We start from the raw sequence: 27,706 nt of genomic DNA, 5'->3' as shown, positions 1-27,706 counted from the left end.
GTTAAAGGGTTCTAAGTTTCTTGAATTGTTCAGGAGAGGATAGAATAAGATAATGTTTAATTTTAGACTTTGTAAATTATATATGCATAGTATAATTTCAAAGATCATCCTTAAAAAAGAATTAAATGTATAAATCAGAGAATACATAAAATAGAAAATACAAATAGAAATAGAAAATAAGAATAGGAAAATTAAAGAAAAACTCAGTCATTAAAGAAAGAAAAGAAAAGAAGAGGCCAAGAAAGAAAAACAAAGAAGCATCAAATAGAAAATGCAAAGAGAAAGAATAAGAGTGTAGAAATAAATCCAAATTTACCAATAATCACAGAAACAGATAGACTATACTTATCAGGTAAAGACAGAAATTTTCTTCCTTTTTTTCTTTTAAAGATTTTATTTATTCATTTGAGAGAGAGAAAGGGAGAGAGTGCACAAGGGGAGAAGAAGAAGCAGGCTCCCTGCTGAGCAAGGAGCCCCACTGTGGAGCAAGACAGAAATTTTCAAAATGTATTATTAACCACCTATCTCCTTCCAGCTCTCTAAGAGATGTCTTCAGTATAAAAGGGTGCAGAAACCTTAAAAACAAAAAAGATGGAAAAAGTGTACCAAAATAAACTATTTAAATTATATTAACATGAGGTAAAATATTCATTAAAGAAGAGCCATTACTAAGAATAGAGAGAGTAACTATGTAGTGATCAAATATTCAATTTACCAGGAAGTCAAGTCAATTCAAAATTTACATGCATCTTATAAGATAACCTTAAAGATGAGTAAAGCAGAAATTGGCAACAAAAACTTGACAGATCCATCGCCACTGTGGAAAAGGCTAACACATTTCTTGCTATCATTGACAGATCAAGCAGAAAAAAACCCTGTAAGGATGTAAAAGCTATGAAATATAATTACCAAGTATGACTGAATGTTAATTTATATAATTTTTTTAACAGGAATTTGAAAATACACATTCATTTCAAGCTTCTGTGGAACATTTGTGAAAATTCACTGTATGTCACTAAGCAAATCTCAACATATATCAGCAATTGAAATTATACAGATCACCTTTTGTGGTTGTATTGCTTATGTTATAAACAGACAATAAAAATATAATAAATTATTAACATATTTGGAAATTAAGATGCTTACTTTCACGTAATCTGAAAGTTGGAGATGAAATTATAACATTGAGCTGAAAGAGAATATAAAAATACCACAAATTAAAATTTGTGACAAGCTGTTAAAATAGTACATAGGAGAAAATTTATAGCCTTAATTTCATTTTGGAAAATAAGAAACTGAAATTAATGATTTGCTCATTTCAAGAAGTTAGTAAAAAAAATACAGCAAAACAGACCCAAAGAAAGAGAAGGAAGGGGCGCCTGGGTGGCTCAGTGGTTAAGCCTCTGCCTGTGGCTCAGGTCATGATCTCAGGGTCCTGGGATCAAGCCCTGCATTGGCCTCCCTGCTCAGTGGGGAGCCTGCTTCCCCCATTCTCTCTGCTTGCCTCTCTGCCTACTTGGGATATCTCTCTCTCTCTGTGTCAAATAAAGAAATAAAGTCTTAAAAAAAGAGAAGGAAGGAAATAATTAAGAGCAGAAATTAATGAAAAATAGAATATACAGTAGAAGACATACAAAGACAACAATTAAGTCTTTAAAAATACTAATTAACTCTTAATTATAGAGAAACAACTTATGGTTACAGAGGGTTGGGGGTGGGGGATGAGGGAACCAGACAATGGGAATTAAGGAGTGCGCCTGTGGTGAGCACCTGGAGAGGTATGGAAATGCTCAATCACTATATTGTACACCTGAAACTAATATAACACTGTGTTAACTGACTGGAAGTAAAATAAAAATTTAAAATAAAACTAAAATTAAATACCAATGAACTCAATAAACTTCTGCTGAGACTGATCCAGAGAAAGAGGGAAGGTGCAAATAATATAATAAGAATGGAAGAAGGAGAATATAACTCCAGAAGCTGCTGATATCTGTAAGATAATAATGGGATATTATAAACAAATTTATACCAATATATCTGAAATTTTATACTGGACAATTTTTTAGAAAAACATGTCTTACTACTAATGACTCAAGAAGATGTAGAAAACATGAATAGTCCTATAATCATTAAAGACATTGAATGAATAGTATGTAAGTTGGGTCTATTCAGGGAATAAAAACTACACATTATTTGAGACAAGAGAATTGAAAAGAAAGAATTGTTAACTAGGTATAAAAGCATTGACTAGGTAACTGAAAGGGTAAAGAGATCCTTTTAAGATACGGAGGAAGTAAATTTATGATGCAGCTGTCACTCCTAGGGTTGGGGAAACAAAGGGAAGATGTTGGAATTATTAAAATTTAGTGACTTAGAGGAGGGGCCTCATAGAGGAGAAACTCAGATCTCTGAAGAAGAGGTCCTATCAGGCTGGAGCAAGTGTTGCTCAGTCTGGAGGAGTCCTCCAGGGTTGGAAAACAGACTTCCTAGGAGGGAACCCAGGCTGGCTGGTGCTAGTGTCTTTGGATTATGCATGAGGAGCATGAAGAGGGTGGTCTACAGGTGTTGGACTTATTTCAAACTGGGCTCAGCCGCTGTGGTAGAAAAGACCTGCTAGGTGACTCTCACAGGAAAAGCAAGCTAATGGGAATCAAGTAAGAAGCAGATGAAAGTAGCCGGCCCCTTTTTCCCCCTCTCCTGGGTTCCTACTGTTCCCCTAGTGCCCCCTACTGGCAGAGTCTAGAATGGCACCAGCCGACCAAACTGTAATATGGTTTAGAGTCCCACGTCCTCATCACAAAGCTGAGTATAGAAGGGTGCCTTTAGAGCTGGGAGACATTACTTTGTGTGGCAGTCCTTCTCGTTGGCTTCTTAGCATTCATAGTCACCATTACACATACATTTGACCTTCATGCAATAAGAAAATAACTCTATGTTTCCATTTAACATGATACAACTACTTTCATACAAAAAAGACATTCTCAGTCTCTCCCCAAAATGAGAAGACACAAAGTCCCAAGGGGCCATATTCATCTCTGGTCAACTAATAACTTCTTGAATCCAATTACAGTCCTGCCTGAATATTCTGTTACCTAAATATGAAATTGGAAAGTCAACCTCCAATAAAAGTCACATAAAGTAATAACGGGAAGCGAGAAGAAAAAATGGTTAATATACACAAACACACACGTATTATAGAGCAAACAAGGAAGAAAATATTCACAGTTGATTCAGTCTTTGTTTCTGTGACCGGTCATGAGGCTGTGGCTGACACTTCTAACTCCTTCTTCCCCTCTTCATTCTACATATCCTTCCTTCTCAGCTGGATAGGATTCTTTACCTGATGAGGCATGCTAAATTTTCTTTTCTGAAGTCTCTGAGTCCTTAGTGGTTCTGCCTTTTGAAACGCTGTAGCTTTCCATTCATTTTTACAATGGGACATGGAAGTACTAAGAGACATCCCAGAACATCCTCTGGGTTTACAGATATAGTCCCCTCCATCTCCACTGTGTAGCAGCAAACGAATTTCACCTTGTAATCAAGATCAATTCCCTAGGGTAATAGAGTAACCCCTTTCTTCTCCTCTTGGTTTAGTGCAAGGAAGACTCAAATCGGCTGGTAGCAATCCAACTTCCCATTTAATGAAACTATACTTGTGCCCTCTGGTAGAAACATTCTTCTCTTAGGAAGCGAGACTTCCAAATATACAGAGCTCAGAGTTGGGGGGAGGGAAGTAAAAATTCTGCAAGCAGGTTACTAGGTGTAATGGTGAGAGGACTCACTCCTATTTCCATCTCTTAATTCCTGGACACCTATATTCCAGGGATGAGAGAGAAAGTATCAGATATACGTTTCTTTTTTTTTTTTCCCATATATAGGTTTCTATCCCAAAATATAAACTGAATCCTGTCAGATACAACTCCATCCTTCTAAGCTCTCCTACCTGGAAGCCTGGAAGATTTCCTCTTTTTTTTCTCTGAGATATGTGTCTTACCAGGATGTGCCCTCATACATGACTTTCTCATTAACCCAGATAGAACTCAACGAGCCTTTCAATCAGCTGATGGATGTATTTTCCTCAGCTCAGGAAGATTTTCTTCTGGTATTCAATTAAGACTACTTCTCCATCTGTTCATGCTTGTCTCCATCTGGAGCAGCTATTATTTGTCCATTAGATCTCCTGGTTTTGTTCACTCTGTCTCTTTTCCCTCATAAATTACATTTTAAAAAAAAAGATTTCTTCTCCATGTTTTTGAGGTATTTCTTGCCTGTCATCTTTGGGGTCATTAATTGGGTCTCAGGAATCTTTCATTTACCTGCTGAGGTTTTTAGTTGAAAATCGTGTTTTGTGCTCCAGGAAGTTGTGTATGTGTGTGTGGATGCAGCACTTGGATTTTTTTTTTAAGATTTTATTTATTTATTTGACAGAGAGAGAGAACACAAGTAGGTAGAGCAGCAGGCAGAGAGAGAGGAGGAAGCAGGCTCCCTGGTGAGCAGAGAGCCCGATATGGGACTCGATTCCAGAACCCTGAGATCATGACCTGAGCCGAAGGCAGAGGCTTAACCCACTGAGCCACCCAGGTGCCCCAGCACTTGGATTTTAGATCTTATTTTTAAACTAAGCAGTTCCATTTCTCTAGGCATATTAATTCTCAACTGCTCATGTAACAAGCACAAAGTGACCATAACAGAACATGAACGTATTATCTTAGAGTTCTGGAGGTCCGAAGACCAAAATACGTTTCACTGGAGTAAAATCAAGGTGTCAGTTTCCTTCTGGAGGCTGCAAGGGGAGAATCTGTTCCTCACCTTTTCCAGCTTCTGGAGGCCACTTACGTTCCTTGGCCCATGGCCCTACCCTGTATCTTCAAAGCACATCACTCTAACCTCCTGTGCTATTGTCCCGTCTCTTCCTTCTGACTCTGACCCTCTCGTCTCCCTCTTATACAGATCCTTGTGATTACACTGGGCCCTTCTGGATAATCCAGGATAATCTCACCATTTTACAATCCTTGGCATACTCACAACTGCAAAGTCCCTTTGGCTATACCAGGTAACATATTCAAAGGTTCTGAGGCTGAGCTGTGAATGTCTTTGGAGGAGTAGGCCATTAGTCAGCCTTCTACATCAGGCATGGGTTCAACTTGGTGCTCCTCCCTCTGGCAGCAGGGATGCCTCGTTTTATTCCTCCGTCAGCCTGTTGGGACTGAGGTCTGACTCTGGGAATTTTCTTAAGGGCAGGAGTCCAGCAAGCCCTGAAAAGCAGAGGATTTATATGCTGTGTGTGCCAGTGGTTCAAGGGTGGGGTCTGGCGTTAAGCCCGCCTCCCAGAAACTCCAGGAGGTATCTCCCAGCCTTGAGTCGGAGCAGGCATTCAGGTCATTGAATATTCTCAATATACTTCTTTAAAGTCATTGTCATATAAGATTACTTAATCTGTAGTGTCTTCATGCATTGATTTTGCTGGCTTCTTTCTTAGCATTCCATTTCCTCGTAGGTTTTGGGATTCTGGTTTGCAGAGTTATTTTGAAAGGAAATCGTTTTGTTTTTGTATTTAATTTCCCCCATTCTCCTCCCCCACCCTGACTGCACTCCTTAACCAGCATTTTTCAGCTGCTGGGTCTTTCAGGCCCCCAGTATTGATACTATTTCACAGTGGTAGTTCTGGTGGTTCTGCTGTTAAATTGGGCTATGACTGATTCAGTTACAGGACAGTGGAAGGTCGGCACTGCCCCTGCTCTTTTATACCCCCATATCCCCCCACCCCCAGGCTCCTGATCTTCTCACAGGCAGGGGGCAATCCATCCAAGATCCAAGACCTCAAACAGTGAGCCTGGGTCCTGCCCTCTGTTTTGTGAGCAGTCCCTGGGGGGCAAATCAGCTTTGTTTCTGGGTTGCACTTCCCTCTGTGTATCTAAGCATCACTGGCTTTCTCTTCTCCATCTATTTTCAGTCTCTCAGATTACTTTCTTTTCTATGACTTCCCTTCCTTTCTCTTCCTGATTATGGGCTCATTCATTTTTAAATCTTTACTGTCTCAGAGGAGTCTCCAGAGACAAATGGGCTGGCTGCATGTGATAATCTCATCAACTTCAACTGTCTGTCCAGACTATCAGCTAAAACCCTATTCTTCAGGGGCGCCTGGGTGGCTCAGTTGGTTAAGTGGCCAACTCTTGGTTTCAGCTCATGTCGTGATCTCAGGGTCGTGGGATTGAGCCCTGTGTCTCCAGTGTGGAGTCTGCTTGTGGATTCCCTACTTCTCCCTCTGCTCCTTCCCCCGCTTGTGCTCTCTCTAAAAACAAACAAATAAATCTTCATTTAAAAAAAAAATCCCTCTATTCCTCAACCTACATATATTTTGGTTCAGAAAATATTGGGGGAACTGGTGATTTAGAGACTCTTCTAATGAAAGGATGAAAGGTTTCATTAGCAGATTTAACAAGGGAGGGAGGGACGGACAGGAAGAATCGCAGGTAATTCTATATTGCTAGCTTAAGGGACTGGAGTTTAAGAATCCAGGATGGTGGGATGCCTGGGTGGCTCAATTGATTAAACAGCTGCCTTCGGCTTACGTCATGATCCCAGAGTGTTGGGATCGAGTCCCACATCAGGCTCCTTGCTTGGCAGGGAGCCTCCTTCTCTTTCTGCCTCTCCGCTTCTCTCTCTGCCTCTCGGCGGGGAGCCTGCCTACCACTCTGTCTGCCTGTGCTCATGCTCTCTCTCTCTAACAAATAAATAAATAAATATTAAAAAAAAAAAAAAGAATCCAGGATGATGAAACAGACTTGGGCGGCAAAGACAGGGAAGTGAGATCAGAGGTTTGAGACAGAAGGAAAGGAGGACAGAGAGAAAGAGAACAAACGTAGTAGTCCAGACTTGCTGTTGTAGAAGGAAGAAGAAATGTCGGTTGAACAGTTTTACTATGAGAGACATCGCTCTAAAAACAGAGTCTCGAGGAGGGGAAAAATCAACCCTTTCAAGTGCCACATATGGGCCAGCAGAAAAGGATCAGGCATACCTTGGACTCGGCTCTGGGCTTCTCTTACTGGGGTATTCCTCTGTGAACTCTCATGCTTGGAATCATTGACTGGCTTGAAGAGGAGGCTTAAAGCAGAAAAGCACTGTGACTTGGCTTAGAAATTGCTCTTGGGCAAATCCACAAATGCCAAGTCCCTTTACATCTGCTTACCCCAGAAGGTGACAGTTGGGTTTTCCCTTTCTCCGTGCATTGGTCCAAATGGAAAGCATTCCTGGGTATTTTGGGTTTTCAGACTCATCTTCCAGCCCCCAGAGTGTTGTAATAGTTCACAACACAAGCTCTGGTGTAGATCGTTCTGTGGTAGCAGGAGCCAATCCTACAAGAGGCAGGAAACTCTGCCATCAGAATGGGGGCAGTAAGGCCATGGGCTGGTAGGACTCACCTGTTTCCACTAGGAGACCAAAGCCTGGTGCTGTTCATGGTCCTGAACTACAGTTACCGGTCTCTATTGAGCTGTTAACTCCACTTTCCATAGTGACTCCTATTCAACCCCTCCCAGGAGTTGCAAATCAGGTGAGCAAGGGTGTGTGAGAGAGAATATTCGGAAGAAAGCAGACCAAATCCTTTGGAGAATCCTGTTGCTGGGACATTTCTGGAGAGAGGAAAATGGGATTTTTTTTTCCTTGCAATCATCATTTACAAAGTTTTACATTCTCCAAGGTCTCTGTTGGGAAACACATGACCCCATTATTTCTCTCTGATGTGTATATGGTAGGTGTTCAGTAAATGTTGGTTGAATTTATAAGATGTGTGTAAGAGATAGCCTAGATTAGGTACTCGTTTACTTTCATCCCTGCTCTGAAGGAGGGCAAAGGAGCTAGCATTTGAGAGTCGCCTGTGCCCATCATTCGAAATTAGTTTCCTTAATTTAATCCTCACGAAAGATTTGTCATAAATTTTTCAGTCAAGAATTAAGCTCATAGAAACAAGCCTCTTGAGTGAGATCCCATTGATCTAGCATGACTCTAGGGCTTGAACTTGGGCCCTATTTTTCCCACCCCCATTGCTATTTTCTTCTTATGCAAGGAGAGACAAATTTCACAAGGGAAAGATGGGCTTGTGGTCTGTACAAGCATCTTGTTTAATGCCTGGAGATTGTGTCAATGATAAGAAAGCTGATTTTGTGATGGTAACTACTGCTGATCAGGTTTTGGAACCAGGAGCTGAGATCTAAGGTTAAGGAGGGAAAAGAAATGAGCTCAAACCTTGACAGGTCCCAGAGTTTCCCCCTATCTTAGTGCCTCATACAAAACTAAGGAGAAATTCCTAACAACAGAAGAAGTCATTAGGAGATCCCATAAAGACACAGTGGATCTGATATGGGAACAAAATACAGCTCAGGTGATGAAGTATAAGGCTTCGCAGTCTGAGTCACAGCCAGGAGGTTTTCTCCAGCTCCTGAAAGAATCAGCTTGGCAGTCGCCCAGATTTCAATCAGATCCAGAGATGCGGCCAGCCCTCCCCTCATATTACTGGGGAGCAGGGTTTTCCAGTCAGCTGGGGGCTTACCCTGAGCCCGCAAGGTCTGCTTGAGTGCTACTCTTCACTAGTTGGGCAATACTGTCCCTGTCACCCTGAAGAACTGTCTTTTCATGAAAGATATACTTCGCAGAGGAAGTCGGTATGTCTTCCACAGGATATGTAAACTCTTTGAAGTACTTACTGAGCCCTTTGCTGCCATCCCCCTTCCTCCCCACACCAGTGGGCCCCCCAGGCTTCCATGGCTAATTGGACCAGGTGTGGACACCTGACACAAGAGGCACGGATCAGAGTCTCTATTCTGGAGAGTGAGACGTGCGAGAAGACGTGGTTCTTCCAGGTTAGCCTTGGTTGCTAGACCTGGAAGGTCCAGGAGATCTGGGGTTTAGGGAGCCACTTTGGAACAGACATCCAGTATAATCCTTGCACAAACAGAGAAACCAGACTGATGAGGAAACAGAATGAAGGAACTGAAGAAGGGGAAGCAGAAACAAACAGGGAGAGGCAGACAGAGGTGCGGTCATGGCAAGGACAACCTGCAGGGAACACTGACATTGTGGGGCTGGTGCCCAGTAGGCACAGAGTTCAGGGCCATGGTATAGTAGAAAGTCCCGTCTGGTGCTTCCAGCCATCTCCCTGCCATTTACCGACTCCATTCACCACAAGGGGAATGGATGAAGGAAAAGTTTTTATGCAAGGATTGTGCGTCAGGGATCAGATACTTGAAGCATCCTTGTAAGGCACAGTGCCTCAAAGTTTTCACACCACAGATCACCAATTGGTAGTAAAAAAAAAGGAGAGTTTCATCAACAATTTTAAATTACAAGATAAAACAGTATTTTTAAACCTTAAGAACAGCTTCATATCAGTGAGAAGTTCTCCCTCCTGCCCTTCTTGCTCCAGATTTCCTGGCCCTCTGCCATCAGGGCAGGAGTGGAGCAATCAGAGGGTTCCACACCTGCCCCCCCCAGCCATACTGTGATTGGTGTGAAAGTGGACATGTGACCTAAGCCAATCCAATCCTTGTGAATTTCAGATCTTTTTCGGGGAACTTGGGATTGGTCTGGATGGTGTGGGGTGAACGTGGGGGGCTTGATGCTGCTGTACCATTTTTCTACCACAAGGGAAGCGGGTCTGAAAAGAAGCCAACGCAAGGAGGCAAACAGAGCCAAGGCACCTGCAGCGAAATGGAGCCAGAGCCCTGACATCACAAATGATCTAATTAGTTCCACTTATTGCTTAATCCACTTGGAACCAGGTTTCTGTCATCCCTGAATGAAAGCATACTGACCTGTGCACTACCTGGTTTTCCTCACAGCATGCCGAAAAGATGTGCATTTAACTCTGCCAGGATTCAAAGATATTCTTTATTATTATTATTGTCATTATTATCATTATTACTTCCAACCCTGAATCAAAGTCCCGACGCATTTTGTTGACCATCAACTCTTTTCTGTGAACAAAGCAGTGCGTGGAGCAACCTCTTTTACTCACAGAGCCGAGCCCTTCCTTAGGGCAGCCGTGGTTCCCTCAACTCTGGCACTAGTCCCAAAGCACCATTGCTAGCACATGACTCACAAAGTAAATAATCTATAAATGAAAAGCCTCTTATCATACTTTGGCGCGACAAACAAAATGACAAGCCAGGCAGCGTTTTTCCTCCATGTTTGAACCCCGTATGTGCCAAGGGCTTGCTTCATAACCCCTCACGTGAGAGCTTTGGCTCGCTCAAAGCCAAGTACCCACTAGCCTGTGTATGCACTGATTGCTTTTCTACTTTGTGTGTTCTTGATGTTGTGTAACCTCCAACCGTGTTATCTGATAAAGGAGTTCTGCCAATAGTCCTTTGGCTTGCTCTCCACGCACAGTCTTTATCATTATTTTTGCAGCTGGCTTACAGGCTTCTTGGTAATTGTACGACTGACTTTTCTGTGCGTTTGTGAATAGGACAGCAATTTCGAATGGTGCCCTGTACCTCTGGCCTCCTCTGTTATCTTTAGTAACAAGAACAATCAATCTTACATTAGAAAGCATTATTTGGGGTTTGTCCTGTTCTGGGAAAACTGGATTGGTCGCTTTCGGGGAAGATAATGGAAAATATTTTTTATGGCCTCAGACTACTATTTATTCCAGCTTTAATGTTATGGTAACATAATGCGGGCTAGGGGCAAACACACTGCTGGTACAATCAGTGAAAATTTCAGGAATTTCCCATTGGACTTACTGTCACAATTTTCATTTATGGTTTTATGTGTGCAATAATTACCCAAAAATTTGTTTGTCCCGGAACACATGGTTCCCTATTTCTTTGCCACACTGGAGAACCGCTTATTCATGATGTGTGCTGAGTTCTTCTGAGAATTTATATTGCCATTCTCATCATTAGTTTACAATGTGAAGAACTTGTTCGAGCCATTGATTTGCTTTTGTGAACTGGAGAGATAATGCAACGTAATAGTAAACACAGAAATTCAAAAATAGCAAACACAGCAGCTTGCAAGCCAGAAGCCCTATGTCAATCTGATCTGTGTTCAGTTAGGAGAGGCAATATACCTCTCCCACCAGCTCGTTTTTAGGATTTATTTTTATTCCCAACTTTCTGAAGCTCCACGGTGTTGGTTTTTGGTGTGTGTGTGTGAGAGAGAGAGAGAGAGGGAGCGATGGGAGGGGAGGGGAGGCGGAAACAGATGTATAAGACACTGCAAATCTGAAAAAATATATCAGGGGACACCTTGTGGCTACATCTATTGAGGGACAGACTCTTGATTTCAGCTAAGGTCATGATCTCAGTGTGGTGAGCTTCGGATCCACACTGGGGCTCCATGCTCATCAGGAAGTCTGCTTGTCCCTCTCCCTCCTCTTCTGCTCCCCCCCTTCAACTGCTCTCTCTCTCTCTCTCTCAAGTGAATAAATAAATCACACACACACACACATATATATCAGGATTGTGAGACCATTAATACTTTGTCTTCAGCTCTTTCCCTCTGTTCTGGTCTTTCTGTAACCTAGAAATAATGACAACTGTTTCCTCTTCCAATGATCACACCTCTTTCCCTTTCCTTCGCTGATGCATTGGCTCCAACCTTCACCAGGAAGCTGGCTTAGGGCGGTGGTGCTAGATGCAACGGCCATCAGCGCTGCTTGTGAACATTCCCGTTTTTCTTCTTCTGTCGCCTCGGGGAGCTCCACTTCGCCCACACCTTCGAGTTTAGGTGTGAGCGGGTGATTTGCTTTGGCCAATGAAATGTGAGCAGAAGTGTCACATCACTTCCAGGTGGAGGCTTTAAAAGCCGGGGGTCATGGGCTGTGGCCCTGCCAAGATGCTGAGCAGTGATTGGGCTGAAGGCTTCGGGTCAGCCCCCCTATCTGGAGGAGGATCGCTAGGCAGTGTCCCCCCCCCCACCTCCCCCACCTCCCCCACCTCCCCGCCGTGGGCGGTTAGCATGAGCAAGAAAGAGAATTCGTTGTTTCAAACCACCGAGATCTTGAGGATTGCTGGTTCCTGCAGTGCGGACCCAAACGGGGGTGGCGGTGGGGCCGAGTGCGCGTGTAGATGAACGCGGGTCCCATTGCCAGACTGGCTTCCAGAAAGCTGACCCCGACCCGCCGCCAGCAGCATGTCCTCAGGGTGCCTGTCCTGCACTCCCCAAAGCCCTCGTTTTTTTCACAGAGAAGGACACCCGTATATTTCCAAGCGTTCATCATTCTAGTGGCCATTCTTGCATTTTCGGTTTGTCAATCACGCACCAAGAGTCAGGAATATTCTTAATAGATCTCAGTGTGGATGTTCAACAAACAAAAATAAGCCCATTCGCATTAAACAAACAAACAGACCCGGCACTGAACGTAATGGTGGCCTGCAGTCCCCGGTGGTAATGAGAAGACAAAGATCTGTTTAACATTCAGAGGTTTCCGGGGCGCGGAGAATAAGTCACTGCGCGGACCACCGGGTCGCTGACGCTGGGGCAGGCGGCGGCGGGAGGGGCCAGTTGGCGAGCGGGCACGCCCACTGGCACGCGCGCCCGCGCCCCCGCCTCGCCATCGCCCCCCGCCGGCGGCCGCCGGAACTGCAGCGGAGGGTGGGCGCGGACCGAGCGAGCCGCAGGAGCCGGCGGTGCTGGCCAGGGCGTCAAAGGCAGATTCTGGAGACCCCGGGGCGGATCCGATCCGAACCAAGACATATTTAACAAATATGATTGCTATTAGAAATAGAGGGCTGTTGCACTTCAAGAAAATTGGTGTCTCCTTCGAAAACGCCGATGCCTCGCAGGACGTACTTAACATCTTAGCATCCCTGGGATATTAGAAGGTTGGGGAGATTCTGTGGATATGGCAGGGCAGAGATGGAGTCCCCGGAGAAGAACCGATCACAGTTCTCCATTGTCAAACTGAACACGCAGAGCTCTGCAAAGCCCCTTCCCTCCAGACCACTTGTTTGGGACCAAGCGCAGACCTCTGGGTGTCACAGAAGAGGAAGGACCTGACACCAAGACTGGCGGGGAGAGGCCGCTTTATGTCCCTTGGCAACCATCTGAATGCGGCTTGCAAGCTGCATTTGCCAAGCGGTGTTTTCAAACAATTTGCACGTTTTCCAGATGTTCCGAACCCCCCCTTTTAAATAATGTAAAATATTTTGATAGGCCAAAGCCATGTGGATTTAAAGATTTTAGCTGAGCCCTAACTGTGCTCCCTCCACCTTGTGTTTCCCTGGTTGTCATTTTTTCCCCCAAAGCATTCAGATGAGTTTTGTCCATTTGACATCAGTCTGTGGGCTATTTTCTCCTGGTGGCTTCTAAAAGTCAGACCCACTTGAACTTGTGGGTACATATCTTCCGTTTCCTCTTTCACGGGATCAGCGTATTCCACAGCGCCTTCTGGGGTGGAAATTGATGAAAATGATCATTTGGGGGCCTAAGGAAATTTCACATCTACTCCAAAACTTGTTTCATAGGGTCACTATTTAAATTTAATTTAATGCAAATTTCAGATTTGGGCTAGTTTTATCTTGTCCAGTATTCCTTTTGACAAGTGATTTAATTTGCTCTTTTCAGGAATTTGCCAACTCCTTCGTGCCAGTTTTCACAAGAAGCAGTAGTTTGACACCAGCGTCCTGCTGTGATTATGTCCTCTACTACGTCAAGAATAATTGGGACGCCTGGGTGGCTCAGTCGGTTAAGCCGCTGCCTTCGGCCCAGGTCATGATCCCAGAGCCCTGGAATCAAGTCCCACATCGGGTTCCTTGCTCAGCAGGAAACCTGCTTCTCTCTCTCTCTGGATGCCACTCTGCCTGCTTGTGCGCTCCCTTGCTCCCTCTCTCTCTCTCATTCTGAGAAATAAATAAATATTTTAAAAAAGAATAATTTAGGGGCACATTGGTGGCTCAGTAGGTTAATTCTCTGCCTTCAGCTCAGGTCATGATCTCAGGGTCCTGGGATCAAGCCCCACATCAGGCTCTCTGCTCAGTGGGGAACCTGCTTTTCCCTCTCTCTCTTTCTGCCTGCCTCTCTGCCTACTTGTGATCTCTCTCTGCTAAATAAATGAATAAAATCCTTTTAAAAAAGAGGATAATTTAACAAAGTATCTCTGGACAGAGCTAGGGATGTTCAGGGAGGCATTGTTAACAAAATGCAGTTTTCATCCTGAGATGTAATTACTAGTGGCCGTCAGTGTTGTTTGCTTGACTAGTTGACAAATGACTTTTTTTAAAGATTAAGTTCCTGCTGTCCCATTGTTACAGAATCTAATATTGCCCATACAGGGACCTCAGAATGCCTCATCTTCTATGGGTTCTTGATAGGTACTGTTTCTCACATGCCTAGCTTTCGGTGCACATACTGTGAACTCAGGATTTCTTTGTCTTTGATTTGCCTTTATACTCACTTGAAATCCAGAATCCCATCCAAAATACACAGGTGTCTTTTCAGAAACTTCTCCACTTCCTCCAACCAGGTTCAAAATGAGGGGGCTGGAAAATCCTTTGAGTAAGAGGTGGGATGGGAGAGCGAGAAAGATCACCCTGGAAGTAGATTATTCTTCCTTTCAATATATTTTTTAAAGATTTTATTTATTTATTTATCTATTTGAGAGAGAGAGAGAGCACAAGCTGGGGTCGGGGGAGAGGGCAGAGGGAGAGGGAGAAGCAGGCATCCGCTGAGCAGAAAGCCCAATGCGGGACTCGATCCCAGGACCCTAGGATCATGACCTGAGCCGAAGGCAGATGCTTCACCAGCTGAGCCCCCCAGGGGCCCTTCTTTTCAATATTATAGCTGGTAAATAGTGAGTAGAAAGTAGAAAGTAAATATAGTTAAAACATTTTGTTCTACAAGTTGTTAACCTTTTAAAAAATATAATGGCTGCTAAAAATTGAGTGTTGTTTACACTTCAGAGAAATTGGTGCCACTGTTTTGGTAATGAGATCTTGTGCCATAAATGCAACCGAGCTAAATAGAAACCTTAGTTTACAAGTGAATGCAATCAACAAATGAGTGAAGTAGAAAGTAACTTTTTACCAAAGACATGATTTCATTCTAAATCACGTAGTATGATTAAATATGGTCATCCAGAAGCCTGCTATTTTTCTTTGTACAGAAAGTATGTAGTCTGGATTTTTTTAAAAGATTTTATTTATTTATTTGACAGACAGAGATCACAAGTAGGCAGAGAGGCAGGCAGAGAGAGAGGAGGAAGCAGGCTCCCTGCTGAGCAGAGCCCGATGTGGATCTCCATCCCAGGACCCTGAGATCATGACCTGACTGAAGGCAGAGGCTTTAACCCACCGAGCCACGCAGATACCCCTGGATTTTTTTCTTTTAATTTGATGTTCTTAATTCAAGTGAAACTAATCCACAGATTGGGGGAGCACAGTGCCCCACAAACGGTGGAACGTGCTGCCCCGGGATGTTTTTTAAAAACCAGACATTTTAAATCCTACATGGTCTTTGCTATCAATCACTAGTGGACTAAGTTTTTTTTCCCACTAATCCCTTTGTTTTCTTTAAGATCTCTACCTTAGCAGTGGAAAAACCATATTTTTTTTTTCTACCTAAAAAACCATCACAAGATTTATCTTGGGGGTTTATCACGTACATGGTATTTTTTCTTAAAGATTTTTTATTTATTTGTTTGACAGAGAGAGACACAGTGAGAGAGGGAACACAAGCATGGGGAGTGGGAGAGGGAGAAGCAGGCTCCCCGAAGAGCAGGGAGCCCGATGTGGGCTTGATCCCAGGACCCTGGGATCATGACCTGAGCCGAAGGCAGACACTTAATAACTGAGCCGCCCAGGCGCCCCATGTACATGATATTCTTAAAAGAAGTAATGTATGATCCTATTTTATTTACGCTTGAACTACTAATCTGACATGTATCATGTGCATAGGATTGATGTTTGCCATCTCCCAAAAGTAAAAACGTGTTACAGAATATTCTTTGGTCATTTGGACAGAGCAGGACCAAATGGGTCAGGATTGCTTTTTCAATTCCATTTAACAGACAGCCTGTCTTTAATCAATGCAACTTGCAAAATTTTCAAGTCTGTTCGTGTATGCAACAGAATGTTTCACAACTGGCACACTCTGAATTTGTGGTTCTAGCTCCTGAAGCTTCTAGAGTCCAGTCTAGCAAAAGTAGAAGAAAGACCTGAAAGGGATTTCTTTTTCTTTGGAGAATAAGTCAGAAATTTCAGGCTAAAAGAGTTGAAACTACTGTAGGTGGCAGATAGTGTCTACTATCCTAATCCTCCAAAAATTTGCAAAGCTGGGACTGTCTTTTGTGGGTTTTGCCTGGTGGCTGAATAAAATTGGGTAGCTAATTTTACAATCCTACATGCCTTCTAAATAAAAAATTAAAAAAAAAACAGAACAGAATTCATTATTGTAAATTTAGACTTGCAGACACAAAGTAGAAACTGTCCCCCAGTTTCCTTACCAGATGACATTTTGCCAGGGGCTGAGGGGAGGGGGTAGGGAGCGTCAGCGTGTAATGGGACAGAGTTTCAGTTTGGGATAACAAAAAATGTCTAGAGACAGTGCGGATTATTATACAACCATGTGAATGTGCTTAATGCCATTGAATTGTCCAGTTAAGAACAGGATACTTGGGGCACCTGGGTGACTCAGTGGGTTAAGCCTCTGCCTTCAGCTCTGGTCATGATCCCAGGGTTCAGGGATAGAGCCCCACATTGGGCTCTCTGCTCAGCAGGGAGCCTGCTTACTCACCTCTCTCTCTCTCTCTTTCTCTCTGCCTGCCTCTCTGCCTACTTGTGATCTCTGTCCGTCAAATAAATAAATAAATAATCTCTTTTAAAAAAACCAACAAAAAAAAAACCAAGGTACTTAATGTTGCATTTTTTTTTAACCATAGTAAAAAAAAAAAAGGCCTTCTGTGTCCTGGCTTCCATGCCAACTCAGTCCCATCTCCACTCCTCTTAGCTCGAAGGTCACCTACCAGCAGCGTCAGGGACTGCTGGCCATCCCCTGCCATCCCCTCTTCTACTCGCTTCCCTGTCTTTGCTCTACTCTGCTCCTTGTCAGCAATGCCCCCCCTCATCCACTTTCCCTGGCTCAGCTGTCCCTCACCTTTCCTATTTAGAAAGTGGACAGTTGGGGGTCACATACCTTTTGAAAGTCAGCGTTGGGAGTCCATCTGGGATCTGAGTCCCCCCTCTGTCCTTTTCATGAGCAGCTCAGCTCATGAAACCTGGGCAGTTTCGGGGACCCGAACTTTTGTGTCTTTTGTGGGTTTTGCATGGGTTTTCCAAGAAACTGGAAGTCTTGCCTGAGGTTGAGGGACAGCAGCTGTCATGCAAATTTCCCCCTTGTTCAAAAGACCCACCCACTGCCTGCCACGCCCCGCCCCTCCCTGACTTCCAGAGGAGAGGGAGCAAGGCTCAAATCTGTCCGGGGGGGTCAGCGTTCTGGAAAGTCTTTGGGGATCTTGCGGGAATGTCACAGACTGAATCTTAGTGTCCCCCTAAAAGTCATATGTTGAAAGCCTATCCCTGTCCCCGTGGGATGGTATCAGGAAGGGGAGGCTCTGGGAGGCTTTAAGATTAGATGAGGCCACGAGAGTAGAGTCCTAGAGAGGGCAATGCTCTCTTCATGGACCTTGAAGTGTTTAACACGGAAGCAAAACTCTTCTTGATTCAGGAGATCCAAGGAGACCGAAAGACGGTAGCACACCCTGTCTGGGGGAACGTGGCTTCTGTGCGTGGCTCCCGTGCCCGGGGCCACCACGGCTCTGTCTGAGGATGGCTTCGGGAGACTTTTCTTCCTGATGAACTCTTGCGGCTGTAAAAACCACACTCACTTGTTGTGGGCAATTTAAAGACCCGACATAAGTTGTGACAGAAAAGGATCCGTATGACCTCCTACGGAGAGCGAACATTTTAATTTTATTTTTTATTTGTTTAAACATTTTATTTTATTTTGAACTTACAGAAAGTTGCATAGAAAGAGCGTCCATATGCTCCTTACCCAAATTTACAGGCTGGAAACAGTCTCCCCGCGTGCTTTAGCTTCAGGTTTGCCTGCTCGCTCCTTAGCTGTTCGCTGCCGCAACTGGATCTCCTGATCTATCCATCGATCTGTCATCTGTCCACCCCTCTGTCATTCATTTCGCACGTAGAGGAAAGAAATGACAGGTTGCTGTATTCCGGGGGACCCCTGCTCCTTTGCATGATATTCATTGCCAGAATTCTGTGGGGGAAGGAACGTGGTGATTGCAGGAGCCCGGGCTCCAGAACAGAACAAGAACCAGATTCATCCTGGAACAAGTGATCATCATGTTCCCGGGACCGTCCCAAGGCCAAGCGAGACTCGGCTGCCTTGCCGGCTCCGGCGTCGCTGTGGGGGACTTGCAGCAGACAGCCCAAAGGTGTCCAGAAATGCCATCCTGGCTCTGCGGAGGGATCGGCCTATTTATGTCACTATCTCTGGTCTTTTCTCTATGATCTTACAAGAAAAAGTGCTTTAGGTTAAGCACCTGCGGATAGCAGTGATATGAAATGCAGGGGACATGGAGGAAATGTGGTTTCAATAGCTCTGGGGAACATGTGGCAGGAGAAAAAGCCCAACTCTGGTCTCCCCAGAGGCTCCGCCTCACTCCCTTCTCCCCATGCCCCGCTCCTGGGCTTAGGGGGGCAGAGATGCAGAAAAGGGAGACCCTGGGCAGGCAGGGACAGGGGACCAGGGACAGCAGAGCTCAGCTGAACTGAGCACAGATACTAGAAAGAGGCAGCAGGAGCCTGGGGGAGAAGGAAAAAAAACAGAAAGGAGGATCTACCCCAAAAGGAGGAAAGGCCAGTGAGAGGGACATGGGAAGGAGAGAGGGCAAGGGGCCCAGGACTCTTCCTGCACCTGGGGGCAGGCCACACCAGGGCTCACAGGCCTCCTTGGGGTCCCTGAGTCCTCCTGGCATCCTGTGAGCTCTGTAGTGGGAGAGGAGACAAGTACCTTCCCTGCAGGGAGCAGAAGCCGCCCTGCTACACAAAACCCCTGTCTGCCTCCTCGCCCCACAGGGACTCTGTAATTCTCTCCAGTGTCACCTACCCCAGGACCCTGCCCCCACACTCACCACAGGCCAGAATCCTACCCCTGGGGGCTGGCTGGGCACTCCCCAGCACCCCTGCCAGACCGCTGAGCCCCGAAAGCCCCACCCCACCGTGCCACCCTCCTCGCCGGGTCCCAGCCCTTGTCCATCTGCGGGGATGACCCGAGGTAGGGTCCTGGCTGCAAAGTCCTCAGGCAGGGGTATCTGTGCTCAAGTTAGGGATGTAGGACGTCAGGGCACATTCGGAACCAGGACTCCAGGAAATGGCCCATGGGACCTGGCAGGCCCTGTGTGCTCCCAGCTACCCCAGAATGTTCTCCAAGCACGTGTGCCCCATTTCCACATGGCGAGATTCCTGCCCACAGGGAAGGCAAGTCTGGCTCAGTCCTTCCCTGTGTCCCCCAGCCACTGAACAGCACCCAGGAGAACCGCCTCAGGGACCCACCACAGCAGGACCCAGGGATGCAAGGCCAGGCCAGGCAGTGTCCTGCCCTCAAGGACATCGCAGTCTGAAGCAGACAGGGGAGGACCCGGGGCCCCACTTCTCCATCCCGCTGACCCGCTCTATCCATGACTTTTCTCTGGTGGAGCTGGGGACACGGTCACCCCTGAGACCCAGGGTCTGCCTCCTGCCTTCCTCAGGCCCCCTATGTGTGATGACTGTCCCCAGGGCCCCCGCCTCAGGTCACTGATCCACTGTCCACATGGCCGCTGGGCTTCCTCCCTGCCCATGGCCTCTGACCCCACGGGTCCCAACCCAAACCCCTTCTCCGTTAGGGGACAGCTTAGGTGGTCAACATAGGACTGTCTAACGGGGTGGCACTGCTGACCCCATGTGGAAGGTGGCCTTCCTCCACGGTGATGTGAGCTCAGCGTCACAGGGATTTTGTTCCAGAAGAGAGGCCAGGACCTGGTTTGGGGCTGATCTGCTCCCAGGCGGAGGGGGGGTCCTGCTCCTCCCCTACCAGGAGCCCCAGATGCAGCAGGGCTGGGTGGGGTCCCCAGGGGCCTCTCTCAGCCTCCAGGCGGAGAGGGGCTCCAAGCAGCATGTCACAGGGACATCTGTCCAAGTGGACCGACACGTCGGCATCCAGTTCCTGGGGATTTCCTCTGGCCATCTGCCTACAATGCCCGACCACCGCTAACACTCAGTGCAGTGGCTTCCTTGAGAACACTGCATGCTGGGACCGACCCTACACATGCTCCTGGGGGACTTGTGGGATCCAGTGAACAGGGGATTCTCCGCACGTAGAACATCGCGTATCCTTTTGAATATTGATGCTGTCCCCCCAGTATTTGAAGAGTGAGCATTCCTTTTAGGACAGGTTTCAGACTTGGGGCAGCGAGTATGACAGGCCGGGGGCAGAAGGGGGCCAGCAGGTGCGGACACAGTCTGGGCTCCAGTGCAGGGCAGCGGACCCCCGTGGGACAGAGGCCGACCCCTCTCCCAGGCCTGTGCCCGTGTTCCTCCCTGACTGTTGGCTCCTCCTGAGTCTCAGCTGGAAGTCAGGGGTCACTGGTTTTCCAGAGCCTTATCGTGGGCAGGAAAGGGGGAATAGGGGAGTCCTAGGTCAGCTGTCTTGGGTCTCTTTCTCAAGTCCGGACATGGCCACTGGGTGCTCCCGTGGGGTCCTATTTAAAGCCCGGTTTAAGTAAACGATAAGAAAGCGTGTTAATGGTGGGCTTAGTGTTTGACAGGGGAGGGTTTAGATCCTTGGGAAAGTTCTGTCTGTGAAAATAAAGGGCCAGTGGGCTTCCTTTCCGAAAAGTAATTGTTTCCTGTAGGAGCCTGTCTAACTTCCTCTTCCAGAGGAGCCCCTTTATGATTTCGAACAGGGCATCTCAGCTTTGGCTCCTGTTGGTCAAACTGCATACATTCTTGTCCTCACCACTCTCCACTCTGGGGAGGCCCCCGCTGCCCGCGCACTCGGCCTCCTCGGTGCCAGGCTGCTCAAGCCGGGAGCCAGAAGGGGCAGGACCGGCGGGGGAGGTTTTGTGGCCTGAGGGTCCCCAGGGGCAGAGACGTGCCCTCCATTCTGCACCAGCGTCATCTTGTGTGTGGGGGACAACCGTGTCACCCCTTGCCCTGAGCCCTGGACAACGACCAGTCACACAGCCCTGCCCAGTCCCGGTCACTCTGCATCTGCTCTAGTGACAGGCCTGGAGGCCCATCTGGTTTCCTCTGTAGCACAAAAGGGTCTCCAGAGGAACCCCCGGTGGGAACCGTGTTTCCGGGGTCTCCCGTCTGCCACCGTCCAGGGACGGCCATGGCTCTTGTCCACTGAAGGACGCACAGGCTCCGAGGCTGTCCGGTCTGTTCCTCTCTCTCCCGCCCCGGGACTGAGCCACGCCGGATAGAGGAGCTGCTCTCTGGGGGCGGCTGCCACTGGGGCCCCAGGAGTCTAGCAGGAGGAGACAGGCGCTGGGAGGGGAGCCGGGGGGGGGCAGGGCCAGGGGCAGGTGCTCACAGCAGCCTGAGCTCCCCAACTCCTGTCTCCTGGGAGAGAGCCCCGAAGCCCACAGCTGGGGGCAGCTCTCCCTGGCGGGCAGCCCCTCTCCCCCAGCGCCCTGTCCTTAGGCTGCTTCTGTCCTGTCCTCCCCTGGGCCCCTCTCCTCTCCATTCTACCCTCTCCCTGGTCCCTTTGCTCCACCAGCTCCTTCCCTGTGGGGTGCAGCCCTCCCTGACCGAGCCCCTTCCTCCCCCGGGGGCTGCGGCCCTCTCTCCCTTCCTCTCCGTCCCTCCCTTGTCTCCACCTGAGTCAGGACTCTCCCCAGACCCTTCCAGTCACCCTGGGAGGCAGGACACCCTTTGGGCCCTGACAGGGGCGCAGGGTCTGTGAGGACGGACTGCGGACTTGCTCTGGGCCTCAGGCAGGCCTCGTGCATACCCACCAGCTGCCAGGCCTCCCCTCAGGGAGTTTGGGCGCCACGGAGAGCAACGGGAGGGAGACCCTGGCCTGTGGGGGTCCTGCCCTGCTGTGTGTCTTGTGTGGGCCCCAATAGGGGGTGCTGTGTCAGGAAGGGGCACAGCTCAGCTGCTGAGCAGGGAAGCCCCTGCCTCTGGCTTCCTCCCCAGGGCAGCCCAGGGGTGAGGACTGGAGAACCTCCCACCGCCCCAAACCTCAGGTGTGCGGGTCCCTCCCCAGTATTTAGGTTCCTTCTTTCTATTCTCTTGCAGCAAGGCTGTCATTTCCACTCAGTGCCCTGACAATAGGATTGGTTGGCGGGGAGGGGGGGGTGTTGGAGGGTGGGTTCTGATTTCTAGAACCCTCCTCCCCCAGCAAGTCAGGCTTAGCAGATTCTTCTCCCAACAGAGGGAGTTGGTGTGATCCCGCTGAAGGGCCCCCCTTGAAGGGAGAGGTATCTGCCTGTGGCTCTCTGGACTCGGGACACATTTCCAGAGGAAACCTTTGGTAGAAGATCCTTGACATTGCCGTTCATTTCTCTGCATTTGACATCAATTCGTCACTTCTCTAAATGTGGAAAACTCTTCTGACAGCTGTGAGTATGATCTTAACCCGTTTATTTGAACCTAAGGTAGATTTTCCAGGACAAGTAAATCTACTCAGATTTTTTTCTTTCAAGACAATTTCTTCTGGGCTCATGGCCTTTTGCTGGTTTTCGTGGATCAATCTGGAGGGCGGTGGAGAGCAGGTCTGCAGGCTTGGGAGGAAATGTTTTATTCTGCTGTTCACAGAGGCCTCCCCTGCGTGGTCTTTGGCGAGACTGAAGTCCATCCTCAGGCTTCCTGCTGAGGGAGGAGACCGGGGACTTGCATGGCACAGGCGGGCAGTGAGACAGGTGGGCGGGGGCAACAGAGAAGGGGTCTGGCAGCCCCAGAGATGGGGAAGGGAGGGGACCCCAGGGGGTGAGGGAGCAGAGGAATCTCTCCAAGGGGGCAGGAGGGGTGGCATGGCCCCAGGAGGGAGCAGGTAACCCAGCGGAGGCTGTGAGAGGGGCAGGGAAAGGCCAGGCAGTGGAGAGGAGGGAGGAGGGCAGGGGAGGTGGCGGGGAGCGGGGAGGCACCTCACCTGGAGAATGCTCTGCAGGGTCTCAGAGAATTTCTGACTCTCCTTGTCCAGACCCTCCCAGGGCTGGAAGCTTCTTCCCTCGTGGAGCACGAAGGTGTCCCAGCAGTGTTCAAACTCTGCAGGGGTGGGGGGTAAAGGAACGTGAGCCCTGCTCCAGGGAGGGGTGGGGGCCACCTCGGGTCTGACTCTCAATGACAGGCTGTGTCCCTCCTAGCTGCACCCCTGCTCTCTCTCCTCTGGGGCACTCCTGGAACCCCCCAACCCCAGGACTCTGTCTTCAGGCTGGAACCTCAGCCAGCCTGGCCTCCCTTCTTCCTGCAAACCCCAGTGTCCCTGGCATGCCCACCCACCATTCCCCCGGCCCTTCTGCACACACCTGTCCTGCGCTGACCTCTCTCTCCTCAGCCACCCTGCTGTCCTCTGCTGTCCAGGCACCCTAGCCTCCCCTCCGCAGGCAGCCCACAGGGGGACCCCTAGGGACACTACTCTTGTCCCCCCCATAGCACCCCCACCAGGCCTCTCCCTACCCTCCACCCACCACCCCTGTGCCCTGCAGGAGGCCCACACTGACCCCTGGCGGTCATGATGGCGATGCTGGCCCCAGCCCTCTTCAGGGTGCGCAGCCCCTGCTCATACTGTCCCAGGCTGTAGATGCGGGAGGCATAGAGGTTCAGGCTCACGTGCCTATTGTCCCCCAGAAACTCAGCCATACGCTGGGCACAATCAGCACAGGGGCTCCAGGAGAGAAAGCAGGTGACCCTGTACTGGTGTTCCGGGTTCAGTTTCCAGGACTGGATCCGCTCCAGCAGGAAGGACTCCGCATGGCGCGAGAGCATGGGGTCCGGGTCACTCTGGGCACACAAGAGGCAGGAAAGGCTTCTGTCATTGGTGGTGAACATGTGGATGGGGGCACCAGGGAGAGGCAGGGAGGTCCTGGCCTCAGGCACAAGATGCAGGGGGAGCCCTTCTCAGAAGGAGAGGAATGGGATTTCCCTGCAGTGCTCCCAGGCTCCAGGCTCCCCACCACTGGCTGACAGGCCCACTAGGGCAAGTTCCCAGGGACCCGGTGAGCGACTGAGCACCTTGCATCTGCCTCTGTCGCTAGGGCTCTGCATCCCGCTCTACCTGCCGGGCCTTCTCCAGATTTTGAGATTTCACTTATCATGGGATTTGCCTCAAGTTTGACTTTGAGAAGATTGCGTTACATTACGTTTCAGCGTGACCACGGAGTTTCTATGTTTGTGCCCCAGGGAAGGGGCTTCAGGACCCTCACCTAGCGGGGCCGTGCAGACAGCAGCAGAAGAGCCCCTGGAAAGGGAAAGGGGGACCAGGGGAGCTCCGAGTTCCCTGGCCTGGTGCCCTGGCAGTGGAGGCCTCCTCCAGGCAGGGATCCAGCCCTGTCTTCACCCTCCGCCACCGAACCCCACTCCCACCTTGGCCCAGTGCTCCTGCAAGCTTCTGCCCTGGCCCTCACCCTGCGCTGAGCCCACGGGTGACCCAAAGGGCTCACTCTGCAGGGAGGAATAGGGAAGGGGCACCCAGCAGACAGGTGTTGGGCATGGGGTGAAGGTCATTGTCAGGGTTCACAGAGATGTGGAGATGGGTACAACCTGTCCAGAGAGGGATTGCCAGCCCGGGTCCCGGAGCAAGTCAGGTCAGTGGTACAAACCCAAAGATCTGGGCAGAGTGGGATGGGGACTTGGGGACCGAGGGGGGCTCCCTGGGCGATGCTGGAGTGGGGAGCAGTGCCCTGGGCAGGATCTCCAGCAGTGGGCAGGGGTGCTGCCAGGGCCCCCGCTGGTGAGCAGGGGGAGCGTCAAGAGCCAACGGATCTCAGGGTCTGTGGCAGGCAGCCGCCCCAGGCAGGGGCCAGGGAAAAAGCTGACCCCTTGTCCAGAAGCCTTTTCCCCTGTCCTAACCCTTCCTCAGAGGCTCAGCAGTTGGGGTGGGGGTGAAGGAGTGTCATTCGGTGACAAGAGGTGGTGGTGCCCGTCCCTGGGACAGTGTGACTGCTTTCTGACGTGTGGCTCCAAGCCAGAAACCACAGCAGAAACAGTCCCCACCTGACACTAGGCTGAGGGGTGGCCGTTGTGGGGACCGAAGGGGAAACATTGATGAGACCCGCTCAGGTCCAGCTAGAATATTCTACCGCAAACGTCCCAGGATGGGGAGGCCGTGCGAGCTGGGGTCCGGCTGGACTGGTCACCTTATTGCGCAGGACACCCTTCTCCTGGCCCGGAGGAATCCCGGATCCCTGACCGGGATGCTCGACCTCATAGCACAGGTAGGTCCTGGACGCCCAGATTTCATTGTGGAAGTTGTCGGTGAAGGAGCCCTCGTCCAGCCTGTGGACAAAAGGTTTGGGGAGAGGCTGACAATGTGGCCTCTCCCTGGAGTATGGAGAGTCCTCTTGCTGAGGGATGTTTGGCACAGAAGAGAGATTTTACATTAAAAGTGAAGATACTCAGGGCGCCTGGGTGGCTCAGTGGGTTAAGCCTCTGCCTTCGGCTCAGGTCATGATCCCAGGGTCCTGGGATCGAGCCCTACATCGGGCTCTCTGCTCAGCAGGGAGCCTGTTTCCACCCCTCTCTGCCTACCTCTTTGCCCACTTGTGATCTCTCTGTCAAATAAATAAATAAATAAATAAATAAAATTAAAAAAAAAACAGTGAAGATACTCAATGTATCTTTCTCAACTCTTTCTCATGGGCTCCTTGTCTTTTGCTGGTATCCCACACCCTTTTCCCCTGTACCTCACATTCTGGCCAGACCCACAGATGATGGGCTTCCACTGGCTTTGTTGGATCCACCCAACTTACCTCTGGGACCCTTTCTGGGAGATCCCAGGGGGCCTGCCTGCTGCTCTGTCAGGGGACACCCAGGAGTCGCCCAGGGCGCTCAGACCCTCTGCTGGGTCCTCTCCCTCTGCCCGTGGTAGGCTCTCATCCCTTCTGGCCTCGCTGTCCATCCTTGTCCCCGAGGAGCTACTCCCCTGCGTGGAGGGACATCCCGGGGCTTTCCCCTTTGGTTCAAGGTTGGCCCACTCCGCGGTGCGCACCAGGCCCACACACACCCGTGCAGTACCACTGCCAAAAAGAGGACGCAGGAGCCTCGACTTCTTAAATAGTGGTGGGATTTTCCCTAAGGATGAAAATACCAAAGCCCTTTGCTGGCCTGAAATCTTAAAGCTGAAAGGGACATCCTGGCCTTCAGCTCAGAGGGATCCCTCAGTAGGAAGCATAGACTCTCAAGGAGTCTACTCCCATAGATTCCCCAGAAGCCCAGGCGAAGCCGGTTGGACAAGCAGAATGGGCATGAGCGGACGGGGCTCGGTGGGCGCGGCACGGGCCAGCAGGAACAGGCAAAGAAGAGCAAGAATCCTCTAGGGTCCAGGAGGATACCTCGAGGGAGTGACATGTCCCCATCGGGCAGCCCCGAGGAGGGGCTCAGGAGCAGAGGGGATGCAAGGGGAGGTTACCTGTCCCAGGCCTCTGCGCCGGCATCCATGTCTCGGTCCCTTCACCACGTCTGGCTCTGTGTCTGCGGCTTCTCTGTCTCGTCACGTCTATGCCGTGCTCTCGGGGTGTTCATCAAGGACCCAGGCGCCTTATAAGCCATCAGAGCTCCTGGAACCAGCTGAGCTGGCATGACTGGGACACACCCCTTCCTAGACTCGGGCTACTCATGCCGCCCTCATGGGTATTGACGAAGGAGGAACTTCTCTGCCAGCGGTCACATCCCTAGGTCCTCAAGGTCAAGTTAGGTTTTGGTTTCTCTGTTCTGACAAAGGCCCTACCTGGAAGCCTCGAGGAGTGACCGAGGGCAGATGGGGTCCAGGGAGAGTCTGGTCCCTCTGGGCAGCAGGGCCCAGCACGGCAGGAAGTGAGAGGACAGGTGTCCGGGCCTGGAGGAAGGTCCTGTCCCAGGACACAGTGCCCCAGAGGGAAGGCTCCCGGGGAGCCCCACCCTGGGTACCCCTCGGCAGCCAGCAGGGGCAGGGCCTGGCCCAGGCTCCCCTGGACCAGCTGGGGGAGACCCCTGCACGCACTTGCACACAACAGGGGCGGGTGTGGCCGGGAGCTTCTGGTCCAAGAGCCTCAGCAGAGCCTTCATCCCTGCACCTGCCAAGGGAGGACGATAAACCCGGCTGAGCTGCCCTCAGGAGCCCAGCACCCAGTGGAGGATGGCAAACTGGCCGTGGGGCACTTGTACCCCGTTACCTGCAGGGGAAAGAGAGGCTCCCAGTGGGAATGGGACCTGCCAGGACCGCACGGGTTTGAAGGATGCAGCGATGTTGTGGGGATACAGGCCTCCCATGGGGCCGTTCTCTTGCTCTGGTGTTGCCCTCAGGACCACGAGGAATGAGGGGGAATTTGCATGCCCGCCCTGAGCCGGTCCCGGAGTCCCAGCTGGACTTGCGTCCCCTTGGCCTGCCCCTCTGCCCCACTGACTCCCCCATTCTGGCTTCCCCTGAACGCGCAGTCCTGGCCCAGGGCCGCCCCTCCCTGGGGGATGTGTCTGTCCTGGGGTTACCTGGGACACCTGGGGCCTGAGTCACAGCCTGTGCCTGCACCGAGAGCCGCCGGGCTCGTCCCCCTCCCAGGCTG

The 27,706-nt window shown here is 49.7% G+C and overlaps 1 protein-coding gene across 2 annotated transcripts; it reads right to left on the bottom strand.

Moving 5' to 3' along the window:
* Positions 1-22,575: 22,575 nt before the first annotated feature.
* LOC122891844 (DNA dC->dU-editing enzyme APOBEC-3G-like) lies at positions 22,576-26,687 on the bottom strand. 2 transcript variants are annotated; one of them, XM_044227836.1, is made up of 5 exons: positions 26,578-26,687; positions 25,307-25,445; positions 23,672-23,951; positions 23,101-23,216; positions 22,576-22,820 (listed from the first exon to the last, which is right to left on the bottom strand). In XM_044227836.1, the coding sequence occupies exons 1-5, from the start codon at positions 26,604-26,606 to the stop codon at positions 22,809-22,811; spliced, it is 576 nt and encodes a 191-aa protein (XP_044083771.1). In that variant the 5' UTR covers positions 26,607-26,687; the 3' UTR covers positions 22,576-22,808. The 2 variants fall into 2 exon arrangements, with proteins under 2 accessions (XP_044083771.1, XP_044083772.1); XM_044227837.1 differs by having other exon boundaries at positions 22,576-22,817.
* Positions 26,688-27,706: the final 1,019 nt, after the last annotated feature.

The sequence above is a fragment of the Neovison vison genome, chromosome 12, assembly GCF_020171115.1.
Source record: "Neovison vison isolate M4711 chromosome 12, ASM_NN_V1, whole genome shotgun sequence".
NCBI classification, from domain to species: Eukaryota; Metazoa; Chordata; class Mammalia; order Carnivora; family Mustelidae; genus Neogale; species Neogale vison.
This window is presented reverse-complemented; position numbering and strand designations above follow the sequence as displayed.